At 36.7% G+C, this 21,297-nt stretch overlaps 1 protein-coding gene and 1 pseudogene across 6 annotated transcripts in view; one reads left to right on the plus strand and one right to left on the minus strand.

Annotated features, from left to right (window-relative positions):
- The window catches only part of LOC112176411 (squamosa promoter-binding-like protein 6), a 28,994-nt gene extending 8,163 nt beyond the window's left edge, over positions 1–20,831 (minus strand). The window contains exons 1-5 of one of the 6 annotated variants that reach the window (XM_024314322.2): positions 20,202–20,566; positions 19,239–19,967; positions 18,867–19,003; positions 17,219–18,073; positions 16,624–16,990 (exon numbers count right to left, since the gene is read on the minus strand). In XM_024314322.2, coding sequence (XP_024170090.1) covers positions 17,247–18,073; positions 18,867–19,003; positions 19,239–19,798 — 1,524 coding nt within the window. In that variant the 5' untranslated portion in view covers positions 19,799–19,967; positions 20,202–20,566 and the 3' untranslated portion in view covers positions 16,624–16,990; positions 17,219–17,246. Of the gene's footprint in view, positions 1–16,623; positions 18,074–18,866; positions 19,004–19,238; positions 19,968–20,201 lie in introns of those variants that run through there. The other 5 variants (XM_024314321.2, XM_024314325.2, XM_024314320.2 and 2 more) reach the window with 5 other exon arrangements.
- Positions 6,521–8,644, plus strand: LOC112176412 (annotated as a pseudogene).
- Positions 20,832–21,297: the final 466 nt, after the last annotated feature.

Consider the following 21,297-nt stretch of genomic DNA (forward strand, 5'->3'; position numbering starts at 1 on the left):
AATACTACAAACATCTTTGGTGAAAAGAAGTGGGTTGTTTTGGTTGGCATGCGGTGGAAACCAGTTGGCTCAAACCTTGTCAGTGATCTACTTCTATTTCGAACATTTTCTATATGAAGACGAATATGACAGTGTGTTCCTTTTTACCAATTTCAAATTTTCAAAAACACGTTCTCGATCTTCACGTTGTGGCTTCGTCCAGCAAAAACCCAGATCTGAAATTTGAAGATTCTTCTTCCAATAATGCTGCTCTGTTGGGCGCCATAACGACTCGTCGTACTATTCTTAAATAATGTTATAGTACACATCGCGGGTATTGCGTTTCATTCACCATTGAAGCAGAGGGAGGATTTTGTTTAGATTTTGTGAACATGGGGAGAGAGAGAGTAGGGGAGTTGGTACGGGGTGTTAATCACTTGTTGTGTTGGCGTTTATGCATTTGCTACTTGCCACATCTATGATGAAGCCGGCCTCTTCAATTTGTAGTCCCATTAGTTGTACCTCCATTTAGATCTAGGGATCTCTAGATCGTGGGTTCAGTCGTTTGTACTTTTACCTCATATATGGTAGGAAATCAGTTTGACTTATAGTCTAAAAAAAATGGTACAATCACAAGAGAGGCGAGTTTAGATTAGAGTTGTATAGGGTTTTTATTAAGAGTTATATTTATGTGATCTCACGTATATAGAATCAAATTACAAGCACTGATGTTGTCGTATTTGTTTCCTTATTAGACTCTATTCACTATATATCAATTTGATAACTAAGTAGTCAAAGTGAAGAGTATTATCATTTTCAACATATATGCAATGTGATTTTTCTATAATCTCGGAGTATTGTCTGGTAATTTGAACCAATATAATTAAAGACATTTTTTCAAATTTATGAGGTAAAAAAAATTGAAAAAAAATAATAAAAACACAAGTACTTGTCATGTGAATTAATCCAGATCATAATACACACGGTGTTTCGAAACTATACAATAATATTCTGTACCGCAAAACAATCGTACCAGTCGTTCGAAACTGTAACACTTGCCGAGCGAGTCCAAATCGATTCCACCGTAGACTTGGACTAAAACAATATTACATAATCACATTGTACGCTTCAACCACGACGCCACGCAACTTCCGATCTTCTCGGCAGTAATGTCGCATTAAAAGAATATACAGACAGTAAATTGTGATTGAAGTTACTGGATTGGAATTGGGACTTGACCTGGTAAATGGAAATAGACAAGTCTGCACCAGTCAAAACCCAAAACCCAGATCTACCAGCAAAACAGTGATAGTGTCGGTAAGAGAAGAGACAGGTGTCGAAGCCCAACTGGGTTTGGGGTATTTTCGGGCTCAGATTCCACCATAGAAATTTTGACAAATGACACGAGTGGCCAACAGCCAGTACAATACGGTCCATATTCTATGGACTATAGTGTAAATTGACAGTGAAGGGAAATTAGGCATATAGAGAGGTCTCAAAGCCACCAAGGACTTTGAAGGAGTCGCCTAACTTCCTTTTTCCTTTGGTTTTATACCAGAGATTTTAAGATGATAATGCAATCTTGCCCACATTTAGTTCCCATTTTGATTTCACATATATCTTTCTAAGAAAGTGGAGAACATTACCAAAATGCAAAGTATCTGAAATTTTTCTTTCAAAAAAAATATTCATTACTTACTCATTTAGATGTAGATAAAATATTCATGCATCTATGAGCAAAATTACAAGTATAGGTTCGTGCCTGTTTTTGTTTTAAATTGACAGTGAAGGGAAATTAGGCAATATAGAATGGTCTCAAAGCCACCAAGGACTTTGAAGGAGTCGCCTGCCTAACTTCCTTGTCCTATGGTTTTAATACCAGAGATTTTATTCATTTTAAGATGATAATGCAATCTTGCCCACATTTAGTTCCCATTTTTATTTTTTTGGTGTAAACATTTGGTTCCCATTTTGATTTCACATATATCTTTCTAAGACTATCTGCCATGGTACCCCATAACCCCATATATAGCCTACTCATACCTCCCACGGTAAGCTATTCCACGTTTTCCAAAAAAAAAAAAATTTGCCGTATGACCTTATGTTCAAGCCATATATGACTTTCAATATGATAAGGTATATCAATTCAATTTTTTATTGTCCACTTATTTTGTTCCTCTTTTACCCCTCATTATTCAATTAACTTTACTTTTATTCCATTTTTGTCCTATATCAGTTTTAGTTATAATTAATTTTTCTCCTGAAATTTTATGCCTATAAATTTATTAATAATAAAAACTACACCATTGTGAAGATCACATTGAGATCTTTGATTTGAGCCTAATATTAAATATATTTGGGTTAGATTATTTTAATACAAATTATGTTTTCATAAAAGAATATAAATTATCAAATTATGTCTTTGCAATTATGGCATTCATTTAGGCCTTACGGTGGGAAAAGACTTTGTTTAAACTCCATAATTCCAAAGTCTATTCCTTCATGGTAAGCCATATATAGCTATATAGCTATATAGCCTATCAATTATAGGGTACGGTGGCAGATGCTCTAAGAAAATGGAGAACATTACCAAATTTTAATGCAAAGTATCTGAAATTTTTCTTACAAAAAAAAAAAGAAGTATCATGACAGACATTTATTACTTACTCATTTAGATATCGATAAAATATTCATGCATCTATGAGCAAAATTACAAGTATAAGTTCGTGCCTGTTTTTGTTTTTATTCTTAAAACTATACTAGTCACAACACCTTCATAACAATAAAGGGAGAACAATACGTGGTCTATGTCACCTTGCGATGTCTTGCTGAATCTTTGCATAAATATATTTCAGGTCGGTCGTGTTCTTCATGTCAGTTTTATCTTTTTTATTTCTTTCTTAATGACTGTTTCTAAATGTACCCAGTAAATTTCTTAATACACCCAGCAAATAATTTATAAAAATTATTTTTTTTTAAAAATCCAATTAATCCCCAAAATACCCTCAATTTCACCGAACAATGTACCCAGCAAAAGAATGAAAACATGCCCAGAAACAAGTAGAAGTTGAAAGGTGCATCAGAGATGATGGGCTCCATGCCTTGATGTTTACATCACTACTTTCTCATTTATTCCTCTTTGCGTGAAGTATAGTGCACTAACTTCTGAGCTTCTTACAGTATAATTTGATTGTGCAACATCACCATTAAGCAAGATGTCGAATGAAGGAAACATAGGTAGAATCCCAGCAAAGGAGAGGACAATGTAGTAATCTACCAAGGTGTCAAGATATAAGTTACATGTCAAGACATCCCTCTGTGCCAAAACTCTTGCGGTTAAGGATATCAGTTGGGAGACTCTCCTTTAATCCCAAAAAATTGTAGGTAATAAGTTGAGTCTTCAAACTAGTTGACACATGAAATGGTGCAAAGCTTTGATGAGCATCCCATATACAATCATATGGATCCAACGGATACCTGAATATAAATAAACCAGTGACCAAAGCTCCTACAATAGGTTCAAAGGTTTATCAATAGTAAAGAGGTCTAAAGTAACTCTAAACTCTACATACCTCAAGGATCCATTTGTGTTGCCACAATCTATTCGATAACTTTTCCTCAGTGAATTATGTGGGAAATCTTCTATGCCACTTGTGTAATCTCCTTGGGGAAGTGTCCTAACTTCAATTGAAGTAATTACAGGAGCCCCTCTATCTGGTATATTGTGCAAACAAAAAGAGACTCTGTCCTTAACTCCTTATCAACTGGCCATAAAAACTCTTCTATCCAAGGATCAGTTTTTCTGAGATCTATAATACTAATAATGGCTGTGCCAAGAGATACAGAGAATGATGGGGGTTTCCCAAGTCCATCATAGTCTTTGTACACAAATTGAGCTCTAACAAGAACCAAAAATGACACATTACTCACCGGTAGCCTATAACAGTTGTGAGATTGGAGAATTGGGAAAAACCGAATAGGGACACTACTTTCTCATTTCTTAATCTTTCCCTCAATGAGGAGTTTGCTAAGTGTGTAGATTTTGCTGGGTATATGAGTTTTGCAGTCTTACTGGGTTTAATTAAAGAAAATGGTATTATAGGAATACTTGTCGGGTGTAGTTAGAGATTTTATAAATTTGCTGGGTATACTTAAATATTTGCTGGGTACATTTAGAAAGACCTTTCTTAAATGTAGAAATAATTTTGCTTTTTTTTCGCTTTATACATTATCTCTTGACTCGTCTACACACTTTGACCAAATCTCTCCCTCTTTCAAGTTTCAACCCTCTCTCTTTCCTCACAAAAGGCAAAAGTAATAACAATTTCCATCAACTCTGAAGAAAAAAATCTCCCCTATTTCAAAAAGAAAAAGAAATCCGATTTCAGTTATATTCAAACATCACTCCCCCCAACACGTGACACCCTCTTTCCGCACGTGACACCCCCACGAACCTCACTTCTTAAGCGTTGGAGGGGGGGGGGGTCTTCAAATACAAGCACACAAGTCTCACCTCCAAACCACTCTCTCTCTCAATCTCTGAAACCCCAGAATCGGTCTCTCTCTCTCTCTCTCTTTTTGAAACGCAGCCGTTTCATTCACCATTGAAGCAGAGGGAGGATTTTGTTTAGATTTTGTGAACATGGGGAGAGAGAGAGTAGGGGAGTTGGTACGGGGTGTTAATCACTTGTTGTGTTGGCGTTTAGGCATTTGCTACTTGCCACATCTATGATGAAGCCGGCCTCTTCAATTAGTAGTCCCATTAGTTGTACCTCCATTTAGATCTAGGGATCTCTAGATCGTGGGTTCAGTCGTTTGTACTTTTACCTCATATAAGGTAGGAAATCAGTTTGACTTATAGTCTAAAAAAAATGGTACAATCACAAGAGAGGCGAGTTTAGATTAGAGTTGTATAGGGTTTTTATTAAGAGTTATATTTTGTGATCTCACGTATATAGAATCAAATTACAAGCACTGATGTTGATGTATTTGTTTCCTTATTAGACTCTATTCACTATATATCAATTTGATAACTAAGTAGTCAAAGTAAAGAGTATTATCATTTTCAACATATTGCATATGTGATTTTTCTATAATCTTGAAGTATTGTCTGGTAATTTGAACCAATATAATTAAAGACATTTTTTCAAATTTATGAGGTAAAAAAAATTGAAAAAAAATAATAAAAACACAAGTACTTGTCATGTGAATTAATCCAGATCATAATACACACGGTGTTTCGAAACTATACAATAATATTATGTACCGCACAACAATCGTACCAGTCGTTCGAAACCGTAACACTTCCCGTGCGAGTCCAAATTGATTCCACCGTAGACTTGGACTAAAATAATATTACATAATCACATTGTACGCTTCAACCACGACACCACGCAACTTCCGATCTTCTCGGCAGTAATGTAGCATTAAAAGAATATACAAACAGTAAATTGTGATTGAAGTTACTGGATTGGAATTGGGACTTGACCTGGTAAATGGAAATAGACAAGTCTGCACCAGTCAAAACCCAAAACCCAGATCTAACAGCAAAACAGTGATAGTGTCGGTAAGAGAAGAGACAGGTGTCGAAGCCCAACTGGGTTTAGGGGTATTTTCGGGCTCAGATTCCACCATAGAAATTTTGACAAATGACACTAGTGGCCAACGGCCAGTACAATACGGTCCATATTCTATGGACTATAGTGTAAATTGACAGTGAAGGGAAATTAGGCAATATAGAATGGTCTCAAAGCCACCAAGGACTTTGAAGGAGTCACCTAACTTCCTTGTCCTTTGGTTTTATACCAGACATTTTAAGATGATAATGCAATCTTGCCCACATTTAGTTCCCATTTTTATTTTTTTGGTGTAAACATTTAGTTCCCATTTTGATTTCACATATATCTTTCTAAGAAAATGGAGAACAACACCAAAGTTTAATGCAAAGTATCTGAAATTTTTCTTACAAAAAAAAAAAGAAGTATCATGACAGACATTTATTACTTACTCATTTAGATGTCGATAAAATATTCATGCATCTATGAACAAAATTACAAGTATAAGTTCGTGCCTGTTTTTGTTTTTATTCTTAAAACTATACTAGTCACAACACCTTTATAACAATAAAGACGTATTGTTCTCCGGCCTATATCACCTTGCGATGTCTTACTGAATCTTTGCATAAATATATTTCGGATCGGTCGTGCTATTCATGTCAGTTTTATCTTTTTTCTTTCATTCTTAAATGTAGAAATAATTTTACTTTTTTTTTCGCTTTATACATTATCTCTTGACTCGTCTACACACTTTGACCAAATCTCTCCCTCTTTCAAGTTTCAACCCTCTCTCTTTCCTCACAAAAGGCAAAAGTAATAACAATTTCCATCAACTCTGAAGAAAAAAATCTCCCCTATTTCAAAAAGAAAAAGAAATCCGATTTCAGTTATATTCAAACATCACTCCCCCCAACACGTGACGCCCTCTTTCCGCACGTGACACCCCCACGAACCTCACTTCTTAAGCGTTGGGGGGGGTCTCCAAATACAAGCACACAAGTCTCACCTCCAAACCACTCAGTCTCCGAGACCCCAGAATCGGTCTCTCTCTCTCTCTCTGAAACGCAGCCGTTTCAGCCATGGCGGAGTACAGCAAGGTCGCGCCGACGCCGCTGCTGAAGGATGAGCTGGACATAGTGATCCCGACGATCCGAAACCTGGACTTCTTGGAAATGTGGAGGCCCTTCTTCCAGCAGTACCACCTCATCATCGTCCAGGACGGCGACCCCAGCAAGGTCATCAAGGTCCCGAGGGCTTCGACTACGAGCTTTACAACCGCAACGACATTAACCGGATTCTCGGCCCCAAAGCCGCCTGTATCTCCTTCAAGGACTCCGCCTGCCGCTGCTTCGGCTACATGGTCTCCAAGAAGAAGTACATCTTCACCATCGACGACGATTGCTTCGTAAGTTTTTTGTTATTTGCTTCTTAGTTTCTCATCCGCTCTGCCCTGATTTTGAGATCCCCAATTGGATTTTTATTTTTGACTTCAAGTTGACTCTGGATTTTGAGATCTGTCTCTATTTGCTTCGATCTGATCTGTGTTTTCGTAGACGTTAATATAGTGTTTACGATCTAGTTGTGATTGATCATTGTTTTGATCCCATTGCAATGATAGCATGTTCTATACTATAGATATTCCATGATAGTGACGCTTTTTTGAATATTTCTTATGCTTAGTGTTTAAGCATTATGCTGAACATACACTAGTGACCACCTTCATAGATCTTTACTTGTATCCAAAATTTGAGTGTTGAGCCATGGGGGATGTATTTTAGTGTTCAGATTTCGTTGAGATACCGTTAGTATTTGACATGAGGTCTTGATATGAAAATGCAGGTTGCGAAAGATCCCACTGGAAAGGAGATCAATGCGCTAGAGCAGCACATCAAGAACCTTCTGTGCCCGTCGACTCCATTTTTCTTTAACACCCTGTACGACCCATACCGTGAAGGTGCAGATTTTGTCCGCGGTTACCCTTTCAGTCTGCGTGAAGGTGTGCCAACCGCTGTTTCTCACGGCCTCTGGCTCAACATTCCTGATTATGATGCACCTACCCAGCTTGTTAAGCCTCTTGAGAGGAACACCAGGTACATTGTTCTGCCACGGCAATATTTTTTACAAATTGTATATTCGAGTGTAATAGACTTGCTGATTGTGTATGCCTGTGGTTTTTTAGGTTTGTGGATGCAGTCTTGACCATCCCCAAGGGAACTCTCTTTCCCATGTGTGGGATGAATCTGGCATTCAACCGTGAGTTGATCGGCCCTGCCATGTACTTTGGACTCATGGGCGATGGGCAGCCAATTGGGCGCTACGACGATATGTGGGCTGGATGGTGCATGAAGGTACATCCCATAGATCTTGTTTCTGCCATATTTATTTCCTTTGGGTCATTACAATTCATTGATTTTGCAATCAAAATACATCCGCTTTTCAGCAGCTGACATCAGTTGCATTGTTTGTTTTATAGGTTATTTGTGACCACTTGGGGCTAGGAGTGAAGACGGGATTGCCCTACATCTGGCATAGCAAAGCCAGCAACCCATTTGTTAACCTTAAGAAGGAATACAAAGGAATCTACTGGCAGGAAGAGTTGATCCCATTTTTCCAATCTGCTACGCTTCCCAAGGATTGCACCACTGTTCAGGCCTGCTACCTTGAACTCTCCAAGCAAGTCAAGGCGAAACTTGGTAAGGTTGATGACTACTTCAACAAGCTTGCAGATGCCATGGTTACATGGATCGAAGCATGGGATGAGTTGAACCCGGCTGGGGGGAAAGCTGTTGAGCTCAACGGACCTGCAAAATCTTCGAAATAGATTTTTGATGCACCATTATCATCTGTTTTGATAGCCATAGGCTCGTTCGTGATCTGACCGTCCATTTTGTCCAAGCTTTTGGTTTTGAGCTAGGAGTATTTACTTGGCAGGTCGGAGAAGATATCTTCTTACATTTATCTCAGTGCTATATGAGCTTAGAACAATAAATCATTACGGATTATGTATTTCTATACCTTTAAAGTATTTAGCTATTTATTCATTTGAACAATGACTTGGTGACAATTTTGTTGTTATGGTTGTAATAGAGTAGCGTTCTGGGTTTGGTTTCTTTGAAATTGCCAGTTTTAGCTTTTGGTTTCTTTCTTTGCCTACTTTTAGAGCATCTTTAATCGGTATCTTTAATCGGTATCTCATAGAAAAGATGCAACGACTACAAACTACAGAGAGGAAGCTGTAGTATATGCCAAAAGATGTGTTGGCATCTTCAAAGGTGTCATCCTCATGTGACTAATTTGCTGAACAAAATGATGGTGTTTTCAATGTTTGAATCTAACACTGGTTGAGATTACAATCTCCAACTATGTCGAAAATGACTGAAATTCAAACTTGAAATGATGCCCTGGATGTTTTTAATCATACCTTGTGGTTTAAAGGTCCTTTTGAAAAGCTTGTGTTGCCTGCAAAAAGATTCAATTTGTAGAAATTTAACATATACTAAAGGTGAATCCACTGTACTACTGTTCATACTATTGACAACTGTTCATAAGCGTGTGAAAAGACAGTTTTGCCCTTTGTGTTCCAGCAATTACCGGCTGCCACTGCGGGTTAAGAGGTCGGGCGTTGTTTTGACGCGATAGAAGGGTGTGGACTGAATTTCAGAGGTTTGCCGTTGTTTTGACACGATAGAAGGGAGTGGATGTAGCTCTTTCCAATCTTCGATCTGTCGATAAAAGGTAATCATGAATCATCTGCTCTTTCCTCTTCAAATCTCATCTCCCAGATTTGATATAGAATTTGGAATTTTGATTCTTTGATTTGATGTGAGATTTGCCAATAATTGATCGTGTTTGGGTAGGTGATCTGCGACAACTAAACCAATCGTGCTTGGGTCTTGAAGATAATCGAGCTAGGCCAACCAGGTGAGAGGTTTTGTGCTATGATCGAGATAATCGTGTCTATTTTTCATTTAATCCTTGAATTTGGTTGTTTCGTCCTTGGGTCTGGAAGTCTTCTTCTGCTATCCTTTTTCTTATATTTTGTGTTTGGTGTTTATTGGGTTTTTGGTTTTTGTTGGCTTTGAACTGATATGAGTTTTGGTGTTCTAATTTGGGAATTTTTGTTTTTTCTTTCTTTCTGTTCATTATCTCCTCTTATGTCAAGTGATGTTTTTTTTTTTTGCAAATCTCACTGCTCTTGCCTCCTCTGGGATATTGCTGTTTTTTTGTTTGATTTTGTTCTTTTTTTCTTGGTTTAGTTAGTGGTTGTAAGTGTGAGTTTGGGGTTTTTGGTTTCTGTGGATAAAAGGTAATGATGAATGTTGGATTAATTGGGTTTGTTTTTATGTGATAGAATTGATAGAAGGTAGAAAAGCCAAACCATTCCAATCTTGGATCTGTGGGTGACAGGTAATGATGAATCTTGCTCTTTCTTTTTGATCTGGAGTTTGATATCGGAGGTTCGATAATTTTGTAAATGTAAGGAATTATATTGCTATCAAAGATTTGATAGAGAATTTGGATAGAATAGTGGAATTAATTGATTTTGTAAATGTGAGAAATTTTATTGCAGGTACTGTTTGTTTGTTTCTTTCTTTCATATTTATTTATTTATTTTTATTTCTTTACTGTTAGGTTGGTAGTTGTTGATTGTGGTGTGTATTTCATTATGGTCAAATGAGTGTGTTATGAATAGATCTTGGGTTTATTCTTGCAGATTTGATGCAAAAGACTCTGTCTTTGATTGTTTTGTTGCTGTTCCTCAATCTGTTGTTTGCTGGTGTTTCAGTGTTTTGCTTTTATTCAGGTATGAATGAAGTTATTATGTGTGGTTATTGTTATTTTTAATTGTTATAACTGCTTTTATTGGTAACATAGATAATAAATTATCAGATAGTTAATAGAGCATATCTGTGCCTATGTTGGTACGAAAATAAAATTTATGTAAACAAAATTTTTCCAGAAAGAGTTAGATAGGATCTTGAATAATAAAGGATATTGTTTTCATTCTGCAGATTCGAGGAACAGTTTGGTGTTACATTGTTTATCTACTTCAAATTTAGGTAACGTTTTTGAAATTTAGCAAGATTTTGGTTTATTAATTTAATCTATATATATGTATGGATATGTATATATGATTGTTTAAATATAAATATATATATATATATATATATATCTCTAATTATGTTGCATGCTTCAAGCAACTTATACTATTGTGTGCAGTCATGGCACCAAGGATTCCGTGGAAGCAACAAAATCACATAGCAAAGGACCTTTCTTGGCCATAGAATACCTTGGTATCCAAGATTAAGCCTCCGATGGCAAACTCCACACTACTGATGGACACTGAAAACTTACCTGAAACGTGAGTTGGGGGTTACTATTTTCAATTGTTCATCAAGGGTAGGAAATGACGCAACTGTTCCTGGTATTTACTATATACTAAACGTGAGTTTCACTGTAGGGCTGTTCACTGGGGAGTTTGAAAAGACTCTTTTGCCCTTCGTTTTCTGTTTCGTTACGCCTCAGCCATTCATCTAAGGTACGCCAGAATACCAGATGCTTCCACCGGTTTCTTCTTTCTTCTAAGGCTGTATAACCAAGATCTAATTGCATTTCACGCTCCAAATTTTTGATAATTGAATCAATCTTTCTCAGGCGAAGACCAAGATGGGTCGGAGGACCAGGTAATCCATCAGCAGTAAGAATGCGGGAACAAGGGGACGGGAAGAGCATCAATTTGGGTGTTTGAATGTCGATTGTATCTTTTTCTTTTTTTTCCTTCTGATTTCTCATGCATTGGTTTGTTGCTTTTGTTGTAGTGATTTGATGCTGTTCTGCATCTACCCGGTAAGAGTATGGCTGTCGTCTTTGAGTTTTGGATAATAGGATTTTGAATAGAGACAAGCAGAGAGTTTTTGGGTAAGTTGAGGATTTTGGTATTGATTAATTGGATGTTTATGCTATCTCACCACATGCACACACCTTGATGGAAGTAAACATAAAGGGTAATTACTAATTTGAATGTTGGCTTCTGCTCTGTTAATTGTTTTTTTATTGGTCAATAACAACCAGTTAGGAACATTTGGTTTTCTTATGAACCTTGATGTTGGATATGAACAGAAAAAAGAAGTAAAGCTATGTCTGGGATTAGATACATTTCAGTTTTCAAACACTGCCTTTCCATGACTTGATAAGCAATTATATATAGAGGCAATTATAAAAAGATCCACCAAGTCCTGAAAACTAGAGTCCATATGCGGTACCTTTTTCTTTTAGTTCTTGCTAATAGTTTTTTCCAAGTGCTGTGCAAGTTAGCTAAGACTAAAGTGATCCACGGAATTTGAACCGTTACTAACTGTTAGTAGCATTTATTCCAACTAATCCAGTCCTGAGCAAATACATTTGCTCAAAAAATCAAAGTTGAACCCTATATTGTAGGTTTTAATGTCGTACGTTGAACTAATAGCTGAAACATTCGGAATTTAAAATTAAAGCAAAGTTGAACCCTATATTGTAGGTTTTAATGGAAATTCAACGCCCTTTGGGGTGCATGTCGGACAAAAGCAATTTGATCACAATCGTAAAAGCAAAGTTGATCTACATCTACCATTTACTCCAAAATTGCTGCAACTAAAAAGTAGTAATGCCCTGGGTTTTAATTTCTTCTGAGTTTAGGGGAAGTTCCTTTTTGTGTTCTATAGAGACCTGATATTCTTATTTGTTAGCCTTTGTCTTTTGTTAGTTCTGTTTCTGTTGCATCTTTTTTATCTGTTGTGGAAATTGCAATGCGGCTGTTTTATGATGCATGGAAATTAGGTTTTGAAACTGAAAGTTCAGTTTTTTTCTGTTTTTGTTTCTATACAAAAACCTTTCTATTGTTGCAGCCATAAGTGTCAGAGGTATTCTCGAGCAAGAAATAGTAAAGGTTGCAGCTATGATCCTCCATATGACCTTAAACAGGGCTTACAGAAGGTAACATGAAATTATGTTTTCTCTATTTTTGCTTTTCTTTTTTAGGAAGGGATTGAGATCAATTTTAGTTCTCACCACTTCTCACTTAGTTCTCAATTTTAGTATTGTCATGTATATTTCACTTTGTGTTGGGGCCAGCTGGAAAGTTGGGTTGGTTAAAATATCTGTGGTTCCTGAAAACCTCTTTTTTGGTTTATAGCAATCGCAGGCTTTAAATTAGTCAAAGCCAATGTGAGTCTCTTCAATATTTTGAACTTGGGTTTTCAGAATAGGAAGATCATATTATTCTACCGAAACTTGCAAGCTCTGCCTACTTTTTGTATCATCTGTTAATTATTATGTCTATGATTTTGGTTTACTTCTTAATGTCGTACTGAAGGGTCAATTGTAGTACTAAGCTATTAAAATCTGATTTGAGTGTCTCCTAGGCTACATTACATAGTACAAAAGGAAAAGAAAAAAAGCTCATATGTAACTTATACTCTTCAACTGTTATTTGATTTCAGGCAGTGCAAACTTCACCAAGAGTGCCGCAACATCGAACGTCAAATTTCAGGTAATATCTTTTTCTCCTTTATCCAATTCGTAATTCCATCTAAAGTTTCACTCCTTTTGATGAAAAATTGAAACTTTTCGTTCGAATTATGGATCCTGGAATTAATGTTAGTTGGTTGTTAGTTACCGGTTTTTTGCTTCAGATACACAAAGAGAAGAGAAAAGTTTCCAAAAGCAATAAAAGATGCTATCAGCCTACTTGCCTCATGAAAACCAAAAAAATATACTCACGAGCATTGTTTTCCTTTATTGGTTTCAATGAGACTGGATTATAGTGTTCATATTAGACTTAATGAGAATGTAGTTTTTTGGTTAAATTCAACCAAATTGAAATAAGTAGTAAATATCGAGCTATCATGATAATGCAAATTTCATAGGAGAAAGCAAGTTACCCAAATAAGGTCCATCTTTCCTGCAAGGGGTCAAGCTGATACCACCCTCTTTGGCCTGGATTTATGTATACTTGATTTATACCTTTGAAAACTTTCATTTAAATTTTCGGTTCTGTGCAACATAAGTTTAGTTGAGAAAGTTAGAAGCATGCTCTCCTTCCTTTTTGGTGGTAAAAACCCATGTTCAAATGACTTGCTATAATTGCAAAAGAAGTCGTTAATTATTTTTTTCAGTGCAAATCCATTATTTTTGGTGACAGACTTAGAATTTGCTCAACTAGCTTTTCTCTTTGTTCTGGAGAATTTGGTCCTGTAGATGATTATAGATTTATAGGACCATGCTGAATGCCTAGACATATTGGGTAAATATGCTTTGAATAGGAATTATGCATTCTGTACATTTTGGCATTTAGGCTTTAGCAACTATTCAATGGCTCTGATCCAGTGTGTGTCCATTATTTAATTGTGATGGCTTTCAGATTCAGGAATAGCTCTGCATGAGTTTGAGCCATGGTATGCTTCTATGCATTAAAACCTTCTTCTATGCTTCTATGCATTAATATTTATTTAATTGTTACATTATTCAAAATGGAATGGATTTATCTTATTTTGCACATATATGGTCTAGCCATCTTAAAGTGTAGTGTTATTAACTGTGATTCCAGGTTGTTGTTAAATAACAATGATTGTAGCATATATATCAACCTCACTGATTTAGTATCCTTTTCAGTCATAAGACTGTAGCAATCTGTATTGACACATTAAAACCTGCTTTTTCTTGGCCTGATGGCTGACAGACTTAGATTAAGAAATTTTATTGTTTTATTATGAATTTTATTGTTTTATTATGGTGCACATGGATTGGTTCGGGAGTTAAAGAGGTTAGCTCAAGTCTTTTCCAGACAGACCGAGACAAAGTTTTATTTACAAAGAGAAATTTTAAATCCACCCTAACCATATATTCCTTTTTAGGATATTTTAGAGTATATATATATAGATGCAATGTGTAATTTGGTTCAATGCATGATATGATTTTCTCCATCAATGACAAATATGCATTGCCCCAAAATATCATGTAATGAAGCTGGTAGATCCTGAATTTTGGAGCTCTGTATTATAAGTATTCGTTTAAAGATGCTACTCTTGCATTATGACAAACTTTGGGAAATTAATTATGGCCAAAAGAATTTCTTCCAAAAAAACTGAATCACTGATCTGAACAGTTAATAAAGACCAATCTTTATTCTCAATGCCTCCTAATTGGCAGTTCGTTGGAATTTAAATCAAATTTATTACACCACCTTAGACTTACTCACTTCCAGTTTCATCACATTATTTATGCTTTAAAAAGAGATGATATTATTGCTTATCCAATTAGCTCTGTGTGCCAACAGTTGGAAGTGGTTTAAGATTTGCGTTTTCCATTTTCTTCAATAGAAATTTAATTGGTTGTCATTTTGCATGTCTTCAGATACTGTAATTAGTTTCCCAGGTTTCACGCTTTGTGCAGGTAGAAGTTTTGGTGTGATTTTGCTTTTTTAATTTGAAACTTATTTGATCGAGTTATTCATAGGTTGAATCCTTTTGTTTTAGTTATTTAGTGTTTAATCTGGATTTTATACATATTGAAGGGGGAGAATTTGGGACTGGAAACAAAGAAAACGGACGTATCTTGGTATTACTGCTGATGTGGCTGCTCTGGTTTTTGGCTAAAGCAGCTGTTTCACCAACATATTGATATTCCCAAGTCTCTTATGCGTGCTAATACTATTTTCTTTACATATTTCACATATGCTCATTTTCATCATGTTCATTCAAATTCAATGCAACCTTATTATGTATTTACTTATGCAAGTAATCGATTGAATTACAGCCCGATGACACATTGTAGCCATCAATCAAAAAGTTCAAACCAAACCAATTCTATAAATTTTGACAATGTAATATTATAGAAGTAACGATATTCTTATGTATAGAAACAGTTCCTTTTCTAAACAATTTCCACCAATATCCAATCATTGCTTTTCCCATTACATAGTTCTAACTCGATGATGACAATGAATCCCGCAGCAAAGCGCGGGCAAGTTTTCTAGTGGACTCTAATCTGCATATCAACCTTTCCGCCTGCAGCTTTGAATCTTCGACGGATTTTGCATTCTTCTATTAGTCTTGTACTGAACTCTCAAAAAAAAAAGCCTCAATACTCTCAGTCTTCCCCTAGGATTTAAGCTTCCATTTGAGTTTCTTGCTAATACCACATAAAAGACTATTAGAAGCAATGCAATTAGGATTTCCTTCAGCTAAACTGACGCTAAGAGATTGCCCCTAATCCACCATTGAGTTCCATTTAAGCATAGTATTTTCTACTATGGTCCGATGACCATTGGAAGTTTTCTCCTACCCTAGAATGGAACTTGATGGGATTTTTATTAAGCTCAAATGACACTCGGGTGACTTCTCCTTGGCTCGATTGGAACTTAATGACTTGTTTTAGGCTACATGTCACATCTCTTGACATTTTCTAAAAAGTGAAGAGTCCTGTATTCCTCGACTATAAGAACAGAACCAATTAAATGGGAGCCAGTTTAACTTCACATTGCAGATTCCTTTGTTTTCTCCACAGTATAGATCCAAGCAAATCAGTATAATGAGGAAGTTAAGTTGCTTATGATCTGATCTACCCCACAAACACAAACAGAAGACATCACAATTTGCCCAATAGCAGCTAGATATATTTTCATGAGATCAACTAGAGTTTGAATGCACGTAACTGACAAAAAGAAACAGCATATTAGCGATTTGAGCATGTATGCATATTAGAAAAACTATATCCACACGCACCCACCAACCCTTGCCCTATTATTGCCCATTCTTAGTTGCATTCTATGTAAGATTAATTTGATTATTCATGCCCATAACTGCCATACAAGAAAACCATAACAGATCTGAATTCAGAAAGGTTAATAAGCATATCAACTGCACTACAAGGCATATTCTACACAGGAAAGCATATTGTATTAGTACCTATCAACTATTAAGCATACATATATTTTCACAGTGCCAATTAGGTATTAACTCTGTGATTTATTGTATTCTTTAGTATTTTTCATATAGCAAATTGCACACTTCTGATATGGACAGCAGAGAACCTTGATTGTCATGTATGCTCAAATATAGTAAATAAATGGAACTTGTGGGTTTATTCCATAGATGATGTTAGCTTGAAAGCAGTACTTGTCATGAAATTTCATAAGAATGCAGAGAACAAAGAGAAGCTAGCTAGGAGGTTAGGGGATCATTTATTTTAGTATACAACTTAACACTGACGCTAGTATAATAAGGAGTCAATCTTACTTAGATATGACTTCCTATTACCAAGTCGTTAAGCAGCAGGTTAGAATGATATGCTAAAAGTTCCTTCTTGACCTCTGCAAGTGCTACTGTCATTGGAGATCCATGGTGGAGTAGTTCCCAACTTTGACATACTTAGATATTTCGATTGCTTCCGATCTCACCTCAAAAAGAATATTTTACTGTCTGAAATAAACAGAAGAGCAAAAGCTATCAAACAGAAATATCCATTGTTCAATCTGGCATGTATTAATGAGATCAAAGCAAATTTGTCAACATCATGGTGGGATTTGTAGGGATGTGACACGATAGGCCAAGTGAAACAATGCACCTTCACTTCCAAGTAAAAGCAAATACTGAGGATAGGGCTTGAGTTGTCAGAGTAAAATCAAATTACTCATCCACTTAACTTACTTAGAGATCACTTTACATGATTCGGACTTCAGAGGCAGCAGAAAGCGTCATTTTCCTTCTTCACCTGCAGGGATTGCCGTTGATCCTCAACTCGTTGGAGCTCTGATGAAAGTTGAAGCAAGTCAATAGTAGTCCCACCATCACATGATAGACGATCTTTGGGGTTCAAAAACTGTGATCCTTGGAAAATCCCATTTGAGACTCCAAAATTATCAGCATCACTTCCAGCAGATATAATCATGGGACCCGAAGAAGGAAATTTATTCAACACCCCACTTGTGGAAGCCTGCGAGGAAAGCTTATCAGAAACTTGTCTGAGGTTGTAATGTGTATGGCTGACAGGCATTACCAAGGGACGAGTAATAGGAATTCCTGAAGAATGGCTTGTAGAGTTCTGTGATTGAGATGACAGAAGAGAGAGAGCACAACCGGAGTCTGGAATGCGCGATAATCCTTGCACGGTTGATGCTGTTGTGTGGAGATCATTGAAGTCTTCACTTCCTAATGCAACCTCATGATAAATAGAACATGAACCAGAATTTAAGCTTCTCAACTCATGTGGATACTGACTACCAGTCTCAGCGATTATGCTTCCACTAGGAAGATTATTAGTTCCATTTACATGAACTGGGGGATATTGTTTTCCATTGTCATAAGAAGAGAATACCGGTTTCAAATGCAGATGCCCATTTGTAACAGGCACTCCTGACGAAGGCCTTTGCTGAGTGCCACCTTCCACTTTTATACGCCTGCAGTCACTTGTTCTGTAATTCTCAGCATCTAAGATGCTACTAGGGAGTATATCTTGGCAGACGAAAGATGCAGCTGTGAACATAGTCCCCGGAAAACTGCTGCCTGCAAAGTGTGTAGACCGGTGAAAAGAGAAGTATAAGTACCAAGGATAGATTTGTCAGAGAATATAACTCTGATTAAGGCTCTATTTTGAGATATTCAAATTATATGTTTAGCCCAATCCTCAGTAACAGCTACATGTTGCAACTACATTATGCAGACAGTGAACGCATACAAGTTTCATATTCCTCCATTATTAAGAGTTAGCAATCAAGGAAATCAATTTCAAAAACAATGTTCTGAATCATAAAACTAAGTAAAGGGTGAATTCAATTATGAGTTAACTGGTGATGGATTCATGTAGATGAGCTTAATGGATGAGATAAATGGGTAACTATGAGTTTTGCTGTGATTTTTGTCCACATGAGAAATCCTAATTTTTCAGTGTTATGTGTAAAGTGTAAACTATCTCTTTGAAGGTACAAGATGATTCAAATAATTGATGTGAATGCTGCAAGGAACCTCATCCACAAAGTTTAATTATATCTGTTCCTGTGTAGAAGCTTCAGAAACAGACAAAAAAAATTACCAGAACAGTTCTTTCATACATAATTGCAAGTGTCAAAAACAAACAAAACCACTTCAATGTGAGACCTTGGGACAAACATAAGTTACCAAAAATTTTATAGTGCTCCCGAAGTATTGAAACTCCGCTAAGCAACTTCTGGTATTTTGGAGACACAAAAATGCCAGGCTGCACAGAAGATTTAGGGCATTTGCTTGCGGATAAGGACAAAAGGGAGACCAGAAGATGTCATGGACACTTTAATAAAAGAGATCAGTTTTAGTAATATACCACTATATGACTGAAGCAACCTCCCATCTCTTCCAGAATGAATACGAACTTGAGGCTTTCTCCGGCGCTCATTGTGTCCGGCAAGGCGTTTACGACAGCTGCGCTTACCATCATCAAATTCAGCCAGCAAATGGAACCTGGATGATCAAAAGCTAGTACATATTACAGCAGCAATAAACCTCATGACATTAGTACTAAACCAGGGTTGAATATTATTAGTTCACTTGGGGTTTAGCCCAAAACTAAACACAAGATTATACGCTTAAAAAGGCAACTTTACTCAAAACACAAGAAATTAAAGTTAAACAAGGCTGAATTTGCTTTCAAAAACTGAAACACAATAAGGTTCAGGCTAGATGAAACATGACCAACCTGCTACATTGCTGACAAAACCTCTGTTCTATGCCTTTGACGATGACTTTGGCGGTCTTCGAGTGAGCCTCACAAACTTTATGCCTCTTGTGGTAGTCCTTAGAGGAGCTGAGGTCCTTGTTGCAGCCATAAACCTGGCAATAAGCAGTCGGGGAGTACACTCCTGATACCCTCATTCTCTTTGCAGGTGTAGATGACTCGGATGTGGAAAAAATCGAAGCTTTTTTTGATGACTTAGAAGTATAAGCATCTAGTTTTAAATCAAAGAGTGAAGAATCCCTGCTGTTGGATTCAACAATAGAGCTTGAAAGCTTTGAAGTGGATTCATCTTCTCCAAAAAATGGATTTAGGGTACCCATACTTGTTGTACTTCTTGGTAGATGTTTGCCCAACATTTCTGCCAAACCCAATTCCCCAAAACCTTGACTTTCAAAAGTACATGGGATTTTCAAATCCCAACCCATCAAAGCACTTCTATTTCTAGCAAGTGAATCAGTATGAGAAATTGTTTCATCAGGTACAAAACCCTTCCCTTCAGAGATACAGCTCCAAGACTCCATTAAATGTAAAAGAACCAAACTTTAACAGATTTCAACTAAACCCAAGTTCAATCCAAGCCCATTACTTTACGACTGGAGAATCATCATCAGTAGAAAAGCCCACAAGAACCCAACTTTACTCAGGGATTAAGGAACCACACAGAGTTTTCCTTCTTAACGCTCCAAATTCCTGGGAAACCAAATGGAGTAAAAAGGAAAACCCATCAGAATTAGTACCATGAAAAATATAACCAAACTACGAAACTTCTTGAACTCTGAACCCCATGTGAATTCAATCAAGAAGCTAAAAAGTAAACATGCCCAATGTAAAGCAAAGACTCAATGATAAAACTGTTCAGGGTCTGAAAGAGAATAACAGAGATGAAAATGGAAAGTTTCCCAAATGAGAGAGAGATCACTTTACCAGTGTAAAGGTGGAATAGTGGGTATAGAATAGTGAGGTATATTGGGTTTGAGGCAGAAGCACCTGCATTTCTATGCGAGTTTAGGGTGTCCTAAACTCCATGGAAGAGCTGGTAGTTGCAAACTTACTATTTTGAGAGAGAGAGAGAGAGAGAGAGAGAGAGAGAGAGACTTTGAAACCATTGATGAAAGTATGCAACTTTATTTAATTTAGTAGGACAAAGGAAAGAACTGATAAAGTTGGAAGGCAGGGGAGGTTTCACTTTCTTTTCCTTTGTTTAGTAAGCAAGGACCAAAGAAATTACTATTTCCCACACTTTATTATCAACAGTTCAATACTTTATGATACGAAATTTCGTAAAATTAGACCACATAAACTATACAAGATTACAAGCAAACATCGATGGATGATTATTTAAATGAGCCACACACAGAGAATTATCTGAGGTGGTCAGAGCAATATTCAATTAGACACCTAATCTGAAACACAGAGACCCAAAAGTGACTAAGTGAGTTCATCAATAATTTTTTTTATGGAAAGTAGCATAGCATGGAAAGCGTGGCTTGAAACAATGACCCCCCCTCAGCTGCACCAAAAGCTAACAGCCATGCAAATGAGTTTGGGGGAGCAATTATAGAGTGAGAGTGATGGCCAACAAGCCAATTCTCAATAAACAACATCTATCACTGTATAATTTGATGTTGGGATCTTGCATACTGGCCCCAGAAATCCCTAAGTTTGCACAAGGCTACTCCCAATTTGTCTACTTGTTTTTTTTTTTTTTTTTAACCTAACAGTCTCTGTCTTCCAGAAGTCATGTGGAGATGAGTGTGGGGATGGAGAGAGGAAGACTTAAAACCCATCCTTGTTGACAAATCTACCAAGCAAGTGTTTTGCTTCTTTGATTGAGGATGTGGGCAAGTTTCACCCAGTCAATCACTTTGGCCTTGTAATTGGAATTCTAACTTGAAATAGGAAGACCTGACCCTCAAATATTTGCAGTGTGCAATGGAACAAGTACCTAATGTTTTAGCTTAATTTGAACTTATCCTTTACAACCCATAATTCCATGTCTGAGATCGATGAACAAGTAATG

Source organism: Rosa chinensis, chromosome 7, assembly GCF_002994745.2.
Source record: "Rosa chinensis cultivar Old Blush chromosome 7, RchiOBHm-V2, whole genome shotgun sequence".
In the NCBI taxonomy this organism is placed as follows: Eukaryota; Viridiplantae; Streptophyta; class Magnoliopsida; order Rosales; family Rosaceae; genus Rosa; species Rosa chinensis.